Raw genomic sequence first — 15766 nt, 5'->3', positions numbered from 1 at the left:
CTGAGTATCACGTGACTATCACAGCTACTGATGAAGGGACTCCTCCTCTCTCTAGTACCAGTGTCATTACTGTACACGTTTCTGATGTGAATGACAACGCGCCGCGCTTTCCAGAGCCCGCCATTAATGTTTATGTGAAAGAGAACAGTCAGGTTGGAGCTGTTATTCATACAGTATCTGCTTCTGATCCTGATGTAGCTGATAATGCCCGAATAACATATTCATTAGTGGAAAACACTAAAAGCGGCCCGGTAACATCCATGATCAACATCAACTCTGACAATGGAGATCTACACAGTTTACAGTCTTTTAACTATGAGGAGATCAAAACGTTTCAGTTTAAAGTTCAGGCCACAGACTCTGGTGTTCCTCCTCTGAGCAGTAACGTGACTGTAAATGTGTTTATCCTGGATGAGAATGACAACAGTCCCGCGATTCTCGCGCCCTATTCCGAGCTCGGTTCCGTGAACACCGAGAACATTCCCTATTCTGCTGAGGCGGGCTACTTTGTGGCCAAGATCAGGGCTGTAGATGCAGACTCTGGTTACAATGCGCTGCTGTCTTACCACATCTCTGAACCCAAAGGAAACAATCTGTTCCGAATCGGAACCAGCAGCGGGGAGATCAGGACAAAGAGGAGAATGAGTGACAATGACCTGAAAACTCACCCGTTGGTCATTTCGGTTGGTGATAACGGAGAGCCCTCACTGTCCGCGACTGTGTCTGTTGATGTTGTGGTTGTTGAAAGCACAGGTGACGTCAAGACTCAGTTCAGACATGTGCCGATAAAGGAGGAGAGTTTCTCGGATTTAAATCTGTATTTGCTGATCGCCATTGTGTGTGTGTCCGTCATCTTTTTACTGAGTCTCATCAGTTTGATAGCTGTCAAATGTCACAGGACAGACGGCAGTTTGGGCAGGTACAGCGCCCCAATGATCACCACACACCCTGACGGGAGCTGGTCTTACTCCAAATCTACTCAGCAGTATGACGTGTGTTTTAGCTCGGACACACTGAAGAGTGACGTAGTGGTTTTCCCTGCGTCATTTCCGCCTGCTGATGCAGAACTGATCAGTATTAATGGAGGAGACACTTTTACCAGAACACAAACACTTCCTAGTAAAGACAAGGTAAGAACTTAGCTTTTAACTAAATACTTGCAATTGCATAGCATAAATGCAATTATGGAATTAAAGACTGCGTGTTCTGTTCATTTAAAACAGAGTTACTCTCCTTTGCGACCTCATATTCAATTAAAATATCCTATATATTCATACTGTTTTGCTGCGAAAAATATATATTTGTATTATTATTACTCGTTTTACACTTTCCTAACTGTGTTTTTTAAAAGGGTGAGTGTGTATGCCCTGTAATGAAACGCAGTTTGAATATTTCCATTTACATGACTTTATTCGATGCATAGTCTTTTTGTTTTTGAGGTAAGGTTTGCTTTATTATGGTTTTTTGTTTAGTTTGCATGTTACATAACTATCATAACTTTTGTATATTTTCTCTTTCAACCAGCCTAGATTCTAAATCATTCATAAGTTTTAATCCTAAATATAGGATCATAATAACAGCGTCAATGTGCCTTCTTTGGGAATGGTTATACATTCCCATAATGACGTCCACTTTCCTTAAGACTCAACCTCATAACATGTCTCAGAAAATCGACATCAAAATCATCTTTATGGCACAGATATATAACAGTATTCAGATTTATGAACATCATAATTTGTTTGCTCTGTATCCGGAAGATGTCACTATCAATCTACACATTCCACTGTGTTGCTTATCTTTGCAAAGCTCCTCCCTGTTTTGGGGAGGGGTTTGGTTCTCGCAGAGCGCTTTGTTCTCATTACGCCACAGTCTTCAGTATTCCTTTGCCAGAGATTTCCTGTTTTCTGCATGCGTGTGAAAATAATCGTTTTTGTTTTCAAACGGCTATGGTGTTGGAATATAGATACAATGCTGCAGCAACGGATTAAGACGTGGATCTTTACCATTGCATTATTTTGCATTTGCAATTTCTCGGATGGGCAGATTATGTATTCCGTGTCGGAGGAGGCAAAACCGGGAACAACTGTCGGGAATTTAGCAAAGGATTTCAGCCTGAATTTAGAGGACCTGGAGCTTCGGGGTTTTCAGATCGTTTCAGGTCAGAATAAGAGGTATTTCGACCTTAATCGAAAGACTGGAACAGTCCATATTAAAGAGAGAATAGACAGAGAAGAGCTATGCGGACGAAGCTCAAAATGTGTGCTGGAACTGGAGGCCATTGTAAATTCTCCGCTAAACATGTATCGGTTTGAGGTAAACATATTAGGCCTAGATATAAACGATAATGCACCTGCGTTTGCTTCTGAAAACATATATATTAATATTTCAGAATTGGCACTTCCAGGGGAGAGATTCCCGTTATCGAGTGCGCTTGATGCGGATGTCGGCAGTAATTCGGTAAAGAGCTACAAGCTCAGCCCGAATGAGCATTTCTCTATAGATATACAGAGCGGAGGAGAGCAAAGTGTATCTGCTGAACTAGTGCTGCAAAAAGCTTTAGACAGAGAGAAACAGCCTGTGATCCAGCTCACACTGACCGCTGTAGACGGAGGAAAACCTCCAAGATCAGGAACAGTGGCGATTTTAATAAATATCATAGATGCCAATGACAATGCGCCTGTATTTAGTAAACCCCTTTACAAGGCTCGTGTTCAGGAGAATGCAAAGCTCGGGACTGCTGTTGTTGCTGTAGATGCAAAGGATTCAGACGAGGGTTTGAACGGTGAAGTTGTTTACTCTTTCGTAAATAATGACGGTAATAATAACTTAGACGCATTCGCAATCAATGCAGTTACTGGTGAAATCACGGTGAACGGTGTGCTGGATCACGAGACAAATAGCGCAGTTGAAATACGAGTTCAAGCGCGAGACAAAGGTCAGAATCCAAGAGCTGCTTTTTGTAAAGTGCTTGTTGAAATACTTGACGTTAATGACAACGTACCTGAAATAACAGTAACTTCCCTTGTTAATGTTGTAAAAGAGGATTCTCCTGAAGGCACCATGATTGGGCTGATTAATGTTAAAGACAGTGACGCGGATAAAAATGGTGCTGCAAAACTCAGGATATTTGGGGCTGTTCCCTTTGCGCTACAAAACACGTATAAAAACAGATATTCGTTAACAGTGAATGGACCTCTGGACAGAGAGAGCACGTCTGAGTATCACGTGACTATCACAGCTACTGATGAAGGGACTCCTCCTCTCTCTAGTACCAGTGTCATTACTGTACACGTTTCTGATGTGAATGACAACGCGCCGCGCTTTCCAGAGCCCGTCATTAATGTTTATGTGAAAGAGAACAGTCAGGTTGGAGCTGTTATTCATACAGTATCTGCTTCTGATCCTGATGTAGCTGATAATGCCCGAATAACATATTCATTAGTGGAAAACACTAAAAGCGGCCCGGTAACATCCATGATCAACATCAACTCTGACAATGGAGATCTACACAGTTTACAGTCTTTTAACTATGAGGAGATCAAAACGTTTCAGTTTAAAGTTCAGGCCACAGACTCTGGTGTTCCTCCTCTGAGCAGTAACGTGACTGTAAATGTGTTTATCCTGGATGAGAATGACAACAGTCCCGCGATTCTCGCGCCCTATTCCGAGCTCGGTTCCGTGAACACCGAGAACATTCCCTATTCTGCTGAGGCGGGCTACTTTGTGGCCAAGATCAGGGCTGTAGATGCAGACTCTGGTTACAATGCGCTGCTGTCTTACCACATCTCTGAACCCAAAGGAAACAATCTGTTCCGAATCGGAACCAGCAGCGGGGAGATCAGGACTAAGAGGAGAATGAGTGACAATGACCTGAAAACTCACCCGTTGGTCATTTCGGTTGGGGATAACGGAGAGCCCTCACTGTCCGCGACTGTGTCTGTTGATGTTGTGGTTGTTGAAAGCACAGGTGACGTCAAGACTCAGTTCAGACATGTGCCGATAAAGGAGGAGAGTTTCTCGGATTTAAATCTGTATTTGCTGATCGCCATTGTGTGTGTGTCCGTCATCTTTTTACTGAGTCTCATCAGTTTGATAGCTGTCAAATGTCACAGGACAGACGGCAGTTTGGGCAGGTACAGCGCCCCAATGATCACCACACACCCTGACGGGAGCTGGTCTTACTCCAAATCTACTCAGCAGTATGACGTGTGTTTTAGCTCGGACACACTGAAGAGTGACGTAGTGGTTTTCCCTGCGTCATGTCCGCCTGCGGATGCAGAACTGATCAGTATTAATGGAGGAGACACTTTTACTAGAACACAAACACTTCCTAGTAAAGAGAAGGTAAGAAAATAACAGTGCAAAGTTTTTGTCATGCATTTTACAAACGTTTCATCTACTTAAAGCTTTTTGTCATAGCCGTTTATTTGACTTTACTCCCTGTCCATGGTGCTGAAAACCAGAAATTGCTCTCTCCACCTATAAATAAAGATGTCGTGTATCTTTATGAATATATTGGTGTTTTATTTGATATGCATTTTAAACGTTTTTCAGCACTTAATAATGTCTGACCATTTCATTCTGGTTGTTTAATAATAGTATTGCTGTCATTGGTTTCAACTTTGGTTTCCATTTTTATTTATTTTTTTCATTAATAAAGAACATATTCTATAATGATGATTCAAAATAGAGAATTGTATATTTTTGCTTTCGCTAAGGTGATACTCTATTTTGTCCGCGCGATGTCACTATCGGACTGTTTTGTGCTTGTTAATGACAAAGCAAAGCTCCTCCTTTGCTGCTGCGCGAGGGCTTTGTTAGGGAGTCCGCCATTGTCCTCGGACACGGTGATCTAGTTGTTCAGGAGAAGACGTATTTTACAGACATGCGCACGGTTTTTGGTAATTTTACTCGCACGTAAGTTATTTGACGAAATGGCTTTAACAGACGGTCAAATGTTGAAGTCGTGGATATTTTTTAATGCATTTCTTTGCTTCTGGATTTTCTCGGATGGGCAGATTATGTATTCCATTTCGGAGGAGGCAAACCCAGGCGTGGTGGTTGGAAATTTAGCAAAGGATTTCAACTTAAATCTACAAGATATTGAAAGACGTGGATTTCAAATTGTGTCGGAGACCAACAAGAGGTATTTCGATTTAAATTTAAAGACTGGAGTTCTTCACATTAAGGAGAGAATCGACCGAGAGGGGCTTTGTGAACAGAATGAGAAGTGTTCTTTACCTCTTGAAGCAATTGTTAACTCGCCTTTGCACATGTATAGATTTGAGGTAAACGTACTAGATATTAATGATAATGCACCAGTGTTTATTGTCTCCACGATAAGACTGAATATTACGGAATTAGCTTTGCCAGGGGAGCGGTTCGATCTACCCAGTGCGTTTGATGCGGATGTCGGCAGTAATTCGGTAAAGAGCTACAAGCTGAGCCCAAATGAAAATTTTTCTCTGGATGTACAAAGCGGAGGAGAACAGACAGTATCAGCTGAGTTAGTGCTGCAGAAAGCTTTAGACAGAGAGAAACAGCCTGTGATCCAGCTCACACTGACCGCTATTGACGGAGGAAAACCTCCAAGATCAGGAACAATGCAAATAATCGTAAATGTTGAGGATGTAAATGATAATATACCAGTTTTTAGTAAATCATTGTATAAGGCTCGCGTTAATGAAAACGCACCAGCCGGTACCTCCGTTATTACAGTTCAGGCCAGCGACTCAGATGAGGGTTTAAATGGACAAATTGTTTATGCTATGGTTAACCATAACAATGATAAAACCGTCGATGCATTCTCAATACATTCAGAAACCGGCGAGATTACGGTGAAAGGCGATGTAGATTATGAAAGAAAAAATGCCGTTGAGCTCCGCGTGCAGGCAAAAGATAAAGGGCATAAACCAAGAGCCGCCATTTGTAAAGTACTTTTGGAAATTGTTGACGTTAACGACAATGCTCCAAAAATCTATGTGACGTCATTACTGAACACAGTTAAGGAAGATGCTCCGATTGACACCATGGTTGGAATGATAACTGTATCTGATAATGATGCTGGTAAAAACGGGCAAGTTATTTTAAAAATCCAGGGCTCTGTCCCTTTTAAAGTTCAAAACTCGTACAAGAATTATTATACTTTAGTTGTTAATGGTCCTCTGGACAGAGAGAGCGCGTCTGAGTATCACGTGACTATCACAGCTACTGATGAAGGGACTCCTCCTCTCTCTAGTACCAGTGTCATTACTGTACACGTTTCTGATGTGAATGACAACGCGCCGCGCTTTCCAGAGCCCGTCATTAATGTTTATGTGAAAGAGAACAGTCAGGTTGGAGCTGTTATTCATACAGTATCTGCTTCTGATCCTGATGTAGCTGATAATGCCCGAATAACATATTCATTAGTGGAAAACTCTAAAAGCGGCCCGGTAACATCCATGATCAACATCAACTCTGACAATGGAGATCTACACAGTTTACAGTCTTTTAACTATGAGGAGATCAAAACGTTTCAGTTTAAAGTTCAGGCCACAGACTCTGGTGTTCCTCCTCTGAGCAGTAACGTGACTGTAAATGTGTTTATCCTGGATGAGAATGACAACAGTCCCGCGATTCTCGCGCCCTATTCCGAGCTCGGTTCCGTGAACACCGAGAACATTCCCTATTCTGCTGAGGCGGGCTACTTTGTGGCCAAGATCAGGGCTGTAGATGCAGACTCTGGTTACAATGCGCTGCTGTCTTACCACATCTCTGAACCCAAAGGAAACAATCTGTTCCGAATCGGAACCAGCAGCGGGGAGATCAGGACTAAGAGGAGAATGAGTGACAATGACCTGAAAACTCACCCGTTGGTCATTTCGGTTGGGGATAACGGAGAGCCCTCACTGTCCGCGACTGTGTCTGTTGATGTTGTGGTTGTTGAAAGCACAGGTGACGTCAAGACTCAGTTCAGACATGTGCCGATAAAGGAGGAGAGTTTCTCGGATTTAAATCTGTATTTGCTGATCGCCATTGTGTGTGTGTGCGTCATCTTTTACTGAGTCTCATCAGTTTGATAGCTGTCAAATGTCACAGGACAGACGGCAGTTTGGGCAGGTACAGCGCCCCAATGATCACCACACACCCTGACGGGAGCTGGTCTTACTCCAAATCTACTCAGCAGTATGACGTGTGTTTTAGCTCGGACACACTGAAGAGTGACGTAGTTGTTTTCCCTGCGTCATTTCCGCCTGCAGATGCAGAACTGATCAGTATTAATGGAGGAGACACTTTTACCAGAACACAAACACTTCCTAGTAAAGACAAGGTAAGACATTTGAAATAATTTGTTAAATGATCAACATTCACTGGGAAATCTGTTGGCTGTATTGTTTGCATTTAACACTGAAGAAAAGATTAAGAGCTAGTAGTTTTTATCTGGCCTGTGTCGAGGTGTTTTAGTTTAATTATTTGCGCTGTCCTTGGTGCTGAAATTGATGACATCATAATCATTGACCTGTGGCTCGTGCATTGTACACGTTCTTGCTTGATTTTCTTTTTTGTAGTAATAATGCTTAGTGTGTTTTTAATTGCAGTGTTTTATTTTTAATGAGCGATTGTGTTATGGGCTGTTTAAACTCACTCCTAACAAAAGTGTTCTGCGTCCTCTTGTTGCTTTTTTGTAAATGATAGTGGAACTGCAGCCAGCCGGTTGGTAGCTGCAGGTGAAGCAGGACAGGTTACAATAGCAATTATAGAGTGCACAAATAAGATTTTAATTACGTCATTATTCCATGGCACTATATATGTCCATTACACCAAAGTCTCTTAAGAATCTACATCAGTCATTGGTTAATAAATTGCCTTTTACGATCACATTCGTACCTAAAAATGTCAGAAACACTGATACCACCAGTTCTAATATTTCGTGCTGATTCAGAAATGAACAGTTTAGGGGTTGGCTACACGTTATTGGCCAAATATACGTTTGGGCACTTTTAATGGACACTTTTTTTTAATGCAAGGAAACTTCAGTTCTACTGTGTTTTTGTATTTATTTTTAGTTTATGAATCATGGCAAAACATACAATCATTAAGCAATATACTGTACATATACAAATTCGCTTTGTAAGTTGGTTGTAACTCTTTATTTGTTTGCATTTTCAACAGTGTGAGTAAAAAAAATCCTTTTAAACGTAAATAACTGGCAATTCTAACTGCACTGGGTCACTTTTCACAGCTAGTTTATTCTCTCCTTGAATCGTCCGCACGGTGTCGTCAGAGACCGATCTCTTATTTGACCTCGGCTATGTATAGCTCTTTGATTAAGGGAGGGTTCACTTCATCACGTGTCGCTTTTGTTCGCGAGAAGCCACATTACCGTCTCCGTTCGTGCAAGAGCTGTGAGGAATTACGACGTCGTGCCGTTGTATATCACCGAATGGATCAAACGGATTTATTGTGAAATAAGAAGAATGTCAAATCAAGGGTTGAAGTCGTGGGTGTATTTTCTCTTACCGTTCTGCATTTGGATTAATGCTGAAGGGCAGATTGTGTATTCTGTATCGGAGGAAGCTGATCCTGGAACCGCGGTGGGGAATATAGCGAAGGATTTGAACCTAAATGTTCAAGAATTAGAGCTTCGTGGATTTCAGATCGTTTCAGGACCAAATAAGAGGTATTTCGATGTCAATGTGAAAGGTGGTGTTCTTTTCGTCAGAGAAAGAATTGACCGGGAACAGCTATGCGGAAGGAGCAGCAAATGCTCTTTGGAATTAGAGGCTATTGTTAACTCCCCCTTAAACATGTATCGATTGGAAGTGAATGTTTTGGACATCAATGATAACATACCTGGTTTTAAGTTACCAAAGACGCAGCTAAATATTGTCGAGTCAGCTTTCCCGGGTGAAAGATTTACTTTACCAATCGCCTTTGATGCGGATGTCGGCAGTAACTCGGTGAAGAGCTACAAACTGAGTCCGAATGAACATTTCTCTCTGGATGTACAAAGCGGAGGAGAACAGACAGTATCAGCTGAGTTAGTGCTGCAGAAAGCTTTAGACAGAGAGAAACAGTCTGTGATCCAGCTCACACTGACCGCTATTGACGGAGGAAAACCTCCTAAATCCGGAACATCACAAATTATTATTAATGTTGAGGATGTGAATGATAACATCCCCGTATTTAGTAAATCTCTTTACAAGGCACGTATAACGGAAAATGCACCACCCGGTACGTCTGTTATCACCATTCACGCAAGTGATGCCGACGAAGGCTTGAACGGAGAAATTGTTTATTCTTTTATAAACCATTATGATGGCAATATAGAGAATACTTTTAGCATTGATTCTGTCAGTGGCTTAATCTCGGCAAAAGGAACATTGATTACGAGACAAGCAATGCCGTAGAAATCCGTGTCCAGGCCAAAGATAAAGGCCCGAAACCAAGGGCGGCTCATTGTAAAGTTTTAGTTGAAATTATTGATATTAACGACAACGTACCTGAAATATCAGTGACATCTCTCGCTGAAACAGTACGAGAAGACTCTATTGCTGGTACAATGGTGGGATTAATAACTATTAAAGACGAAGACGCAGGTAAAAACGGTGCCGTTGTTCTTAAAATACGCGATTTTGCACCATTTCGCATACAGAATACCTATAAAAATAAATATTCCCTCGTTGTAGACGGCCCGTTAGACAGAGAGAGCACGTCTGAGTATCACGTGACTATCACAGCTACTGATGAAGGGACTCCTCCTCTCTCTAGTACCAGTGTCATTACTGTACACGTTTCTGATGTGAATGACAACGCGCCGCGCTTTCCAGAGCCCGTCATTAATGTTTATGTGAAAGAGAACAGTCAGGTTGGAGCTGTTATTCATACAGTATCTGCTTCTGATCCTGATGTAGCTGATAATGCCCGAATAACATATTCATTAGTGGAAAACACTAAAAGCGGCCCGGTAACATCCATGATCAACATCAACTCTGACAATGGAGATCTACACAGTTTACAGTCTTTTAACTATGAGGAGATCAAAACGTTTCAGTTTAAAGTTCAGGCCACAGACTCCGGTGTTCCTCCTCTGAGCAGTAACGTGACTGTAAATGTGTTTATCCTGGATGAGAATGACAACAGTCCCGCGATTCTCGCGCCCTATTCCGAGCTCGGTTCCGTGAACACCGAGAACATTCCCTATTCTGCTGAGGCGGGCTACTTTGTGGCCAAGATCAGGGCTGTAGATGCAGACTCTGGTTACAATGCGCTGCTGTCTTACCACATCTCTGAACCCAAAGGAAACAATCTGTTCCGAATCGGAACCAGCAGCGGGGAGATCAGGACTAAGAGGAGAATGAGTGACAATGACCTGAAAACTCACCCGTTGGTCATTTCGGTTGGGGATAACGGAGAGCCCTCACTGTCCGCGACTGTGTCTGTTGATGTTGTGGTTGTTGAAAGCACAGGTGACGTCAAGACTCAGTTCAGACATGTGCCGATAAAGGAGGAGAGTTTCTCGGATTTAAATCTGTATTTGCTGATCGCCATTGTGTGTGTGTCCGTCATCTTTTTACTGAGTCTCATCAGTTTGATAGCTGTCAAATGTCACAGGACAGACGGCAGTTTGGGCAGGTACAGCGCCCCAATGATCACCACACACCCTGACGGGAGCTGGTCTTACTCCAAATCTACTCAGCAGTATGACGTGTGTTTTAGCTCGGACACACTGAAGAGTGACGTAGTGGTTTTCCCTGCGTCATTTCCGCCTGCTGATGCAGAACTGATCAGTATTAATGGAGGAGACACTTTTACTAGAACACAAACACTTCCTAGTAAAGACAAGGTAAGACATTTTTCATAAATAAATTAGTCAAAATAAATTTAAGTTTTTTCCCTTTGGTTCAGAGCTTTTCTTCTTGATATCATCATTGTTAGAGTATTTACCTTTTGATTATGCGTTGCATTAAAATGCTATAGAATGTGAAGTTTGAGGAAATAAATTCATTTTGCAGCTGTTTTATTTAACCTTGTGCACAGTTTTATGCACATCAGGTAAACTGGTTGTCTGTCTTTGTAGAGTTCTCTGTCCTTGGTGCTGAAAATTAACTTTTTCTTTTCTTACAATTGACCAGTGTAACTATTTTCCCGTCAACATATAAACATTTTCTCTTTCGTATCTCTGATTTCCGTATTAAAAGTTTAGTATGCCAGCTTTAGTTTGTGGTTTAATAAAATAATAACTTTGCTGAACGTATGTCTATTCAAAGGCACTGTTATTCATCCTGGATAGTATAAAGACTTCTGAAATCTCGGGCATTATCTAAGGTAATTTTTATTGACGCTTCTCTAGGTGATGAAAAGTTATCTTTTTTATTATTATTATTAGTATTATTATTTCGAAACAGTGGTTTCAATTGCCCGCACGATGTCAGTAGCATTTCATTTTACACGAATCTGTCTTTGACTCAATTAAGCTCCTCCTTGTTTTAAGCTCCTCCTCGTTTCCTCGCGGCTTCCCGAGCAGAGGTCTTTGTTCAGAATCCGCCATTGTGTCGGAGGCTGCTGTTGCGTGATCTCGTGTGAATGATTCCTCCGCGAGTATGCTCTCGGATTTCTATGATTTTGTCTTATACTGGAGATTTAGACGCAATGGAATCCAATGGACGACACAAATGTAGGTTTTGGGGTTTTATGTTCCTACTCTGTCGGCTTTGGAATGTAGCGGATGGACAGTTTGTGTATTCCGTGACGGAGGAAGTAAACCCAGGCACTACAGTTGGGAATTTTGCGAAGGATTTTAATCTTAATGTTCAGGACCTTGAAGTGCGGGGTTTCATATTGTTCCGGGACCCAACAAGAGGTATTTCGATGCTAATTTAAAAACTGGAATTCTCCATGTCAGAGAGAGAATTGATCGAGAAGAGATTTGCGAGCACAATCTGAAATGTTCTCTGCCTTTAGAAGCCATGATTAACTCTCCGTTGAACATTTACAGATTTGAAGTAAATGTTCTAGACATTAATGATAATGCACCTGCATTTTGGACATCAGTAATAAATCTAAATATTACAGAATTAGCCGTTCCAGGGGAGAGATTTCCATTACCGATTGCGTCTGATGCGGATGTCGGCAGTAACTCGGTGAAGAGCTACAAGCTGAACCCGAATGAACATTTTTCTCTGGATGTACAAAGCGGAGGAGAACAGACAGTATCAGCTGAGTTGGTGCTGCAGAAAGCTTTAGACAGAGAGAAACAGCCTGTGATCCAGCTCACACTGACCGCTATTGATGGAGGAAAACCTCCTAAATCTGGTACAGCAGAGATCATAGTTAACATTGTGGATGTCAATGATAATATTCCTGTTTTCAGTAAATCTTTGTACAAAGCTCGCATTAGTGAGAATGCATCGCGTGGTACTCACGTGATAACTGTTCAAGCTGTTGATTTAGATGAGGGCGTAAATGGTGAAATTATTTATGCAATCGTGAACCACAACAATGACAAATATCCCAATGCATTCTCGATAAACCCAGAAACGGGAGAAATTACGGTGCAAAAGACTGTAGATTACGAACAAAGGAATGCAATTGAACTTCGAATACAAGCAAAAGATAGAAGTAATAACCCGAGAGCCGCACATTGTAAAGTGCTGGTCGAAATCATTGATGTCAATGACAATATACCCCAGATTTCTGTGACGTCATTATTGAACACAGTTAAGGAAGATGCTCCGATTGACACCATGGTTGGAATGATAACTGTATCTGATAATGATGCTGGTAAAAACGGGCAAGTTATTTTAAAAATCCAGGGCTCTGTCCCTTTTAAATTTCAAAACTCGTACAAGAATTATTATACTTTAGTTGTTAATGGTCCTCTGGACAGAGAGAGCGCGTCTGAGTATCACGTGACTATCACAGCTACTGATGAAGGGACTCCTCCTCTCTCTAGTACCAGTGTCATTACTGTACACGTTTCTGATGTGAATGACAACGCGCCGCGCTTTCCAGAGCCCGTCATTAATGTTTATGTGAAAGAGAACAGTCAGGTTGGAGCTGTTATTCATACAGTATCTGCTTCTGATCCTGATGTAGCTGATAATGCCCGAATAACATATTCATTAGTGGAAAACACTAAAAGCGGCCCGGTAACATCCATGATCAACATCAACTCTGACAATGGAGATCTACACAGTTTACAGTCTTTTAACTATGAGGAGATCAAAACGTTTCAGTTTAAAGTTCAGGCCACAGACTCTGGTGTTCCTCCTCTGAGCAGTAACGTGACTGTAAATGTGTTTATCCTGGATGAGAATGACAACAGTCCCGCGATTCTCGCGCCCTATTCCGAGCTCGGTTCCGTGAACACCGAGAACATTCCCTATTCTGCTGAGGCGGGCTACTTTGTGGCCAAGATCAGGGCTGTAGATGCAGACTCTGGTTACAATGCGCTGCTGTCTTACCACATCTCTGAACCCAAAGGAAACAATCTGTTCCGAATCGGAACCAGCAGCGGGAGATCAGGACTAAGAGGAGAATGAGTGACAATGACCTGAAAACTCACCCGTTGGTCATTTCGGTTGGGGATAACGGAGAGCCCTCACTGTCCGCGACTGTGTCTGTTGATGTTGTGGTTGTTGAAAGCACAGGTGACGTCAAGACTCAGTTCAGACATGTGCCGATAAAGGAGGAGAGTTTCTCGGATTTAAATCTGTATTTGCTGATCGCCATTGTGTGTGTGTCCGTCATCTTTTTACTGAGTCTCATCAGTTTGATAGCTGTCAAATGTCACAGGACAGACGGCAGTTTGGGCAGGTACAGCGCCCCAATGATCACCACACACCCTGACGGGAGCTGGTCTTACTCCAAATCTACTCAGCAGTATGACGTGTGTTTTAGCTCGGACACACTGAAGAGTGACGTAGTGGTTTTCCCTGCGTCATTTCCGCCTGCAGATGCAGAACTGATCAGTATTAATGGAGGAGACACTTTCACTAGAACACAAACACTTCCTAGTAAAGAGAAGGTAAGACATTTTTCATAAATAAATTAGTCAAAATAAATTTAAGTTTTTCCCTTTGGTTCAGAGCTTTTCTTCTTGATATCATCATTGTTAGAGTATATACCTTTTGATAAAGGATTGCATTAAAATCCTAGAATGTGAAGTTTGAGGAAATTAATTAATTTTGCAGCTGTTTTATTTAACCTTGTGCACAGTTTTATGCACATCAGGTAAACTGGTTGTCTGTCTTTGTAAAGTTCTCTGTCCTTGGTGCTGAAAATTAACTTTTGCTTTTCTTACAATTGACCAGTGTAACTATTTTCCCGTCAACATATAAACATTTTCTCTTTCGTATCTCTGATTTCCGTATTAAAAGTTTAGTATGCCAGCTTTAGTTTGTGGTTTAATAAAATAATAACTTTGCTGAGCGTATGTCTATTCAAAGGCACTGTTATTCATCCTGGATAGTATAAAGACTTCTGAAATCTCGGGCATTATCTAAGGTAATTTTAATTGACGCTTCTCTAGGTGATGAAAAGATATCTTTTTTATTATTAGTAGTAGTATTATTATTTCGAAACAGTGGTTTCAATTGCCCGCACGATGTCAGTAGCATTTCATTTTACACGAATCTGTCTTTGACTCAATTAAGCTCCTCCTTGTTTTAAGCTCCTCCTCGTTTCCTAGCGGCTTCCCGAGCAGAGGTCTTTGTTCAGAATCCGCCATTGTGTCAGAGGCTGCTGTTGCGTGATCTCGTGTGAATGATTCCTCCGCGAGTATGCTCTCGGATTTCTATGATTTTGTCTTATACTGGAGATTTAGACACAATGGAATCCAATCGACGACACAAATGTAGGTTTTGGGGTTTTATGTTCCTACTCTGTCGGCTTTGGAATGTAGCGGATGGACAGTTTGTGTATTCCGTGACGGAGGAAGTAAACCCAGGCACTACAGTTGGGAATTTTGCCAAGGATTTTAATCTTAATGTTCAGGACCTTGAAGTGCGGGGGTTTCATATTGTTCCGGGACCCAACAAGAGGTATTTCGATGCTAATTTAAAAACTGGAATTCTCCATGTCAGAGAGAGAATTGATCGAGAAGAGATTTGCGAGCACAATCTGAAATGTTCTCTGCCTTTAGAAGCCATGATTAGCTCTCCGTTGAACATTTACAGATTTGAAGTAAATGTTCTAGACATTAATGATAATGCACCTGCATTTCGGACATCAATAACAAATCTGAATGTAAGCGAATCAGCCATTCCAGGGGAGAGATTTCCATTACCGATTGCGTCTGATGCGGATGTGGGCAGTAACTCGGTGAAGAGCTACAAGCTGAACCCGAATGAACATTTTTCTCTGGATGTACAAAGCGGAGGAGAACAGCGTTTGTCGGCCGAGTTAGTGCTGCAGAAAGCTTTAGACAGAGAAAAACAGCCTGTGATCCAGCTCACACTGACCGCTATTGATGGAGGAAAACCTCCTAAATCTGGTACAGCAGAGATCATAGTTAACATTGTGGATGTCAATGATAATATTCCTGTTTTCAGTAAATCTTTGTACAAAGCTCGCATTAGTGAGAATGCATCGCGTGGTACTCACGTGATAACTGTTCAAGCTGTTGATTTAGATGAGGGCGTAAATGGTGAAATCATTTATGCAATTGTCAGTCATGACAGTGACTATAATGCTGATTTATTCTCGATAAACCCAGAAACAGGTGAAATTACTGTACAAAAGACTGTAGATTACGAACAGAGGAATGCAGTAGAGCTACGTA

The 15766-nt window shown here is 41.7% G+C and overlaps 1 protein-coding gene across 1 annotated transcript in view; it reads left to right on the top strand.

The window, feature by feature from the left end:
• The first annotated feature begins 1948 nt into the window (after nt 1–1948).
• LOC127659582 (protocadherin alpha-C2-like) overlaps nt 1949–15766 on the top strand; it is a 69473-nt gene continuing 55655 nt past the window's right edge. Inside the window, exon 1 of the mRNA XM_052149468.1 lies at nt 1949–4344. Coding sequence (XP_052005428.1) covers nt 1969–4344 — 2376 coding nt within the window. The 5' untranslated portion in view covers nt 1949–1968. The remainder of the gene's footprint in view (nt 4345–15766) is intronic.

This window comes from Xyrauchen texanus, chromosome 19 (genome assembly GCF_025860055.1).
Source record: "Xyrauchen texanus isolate HMW12.3.18 chromosome 19, RBS_HiC_50CHRs, whole genome shotgun sequence".
NCBI lineage: Eukaryota > Metazoa > Chordata > Actinopteri > Cypriniformes > Catostomidae > Xyrauchen > Xyrauchen texanus.
The sequence above is the reverse complement of the archived record's forward strand: the minus strand, read 5'-3'. Positions and strand labels throughout refer to the sequence as shown.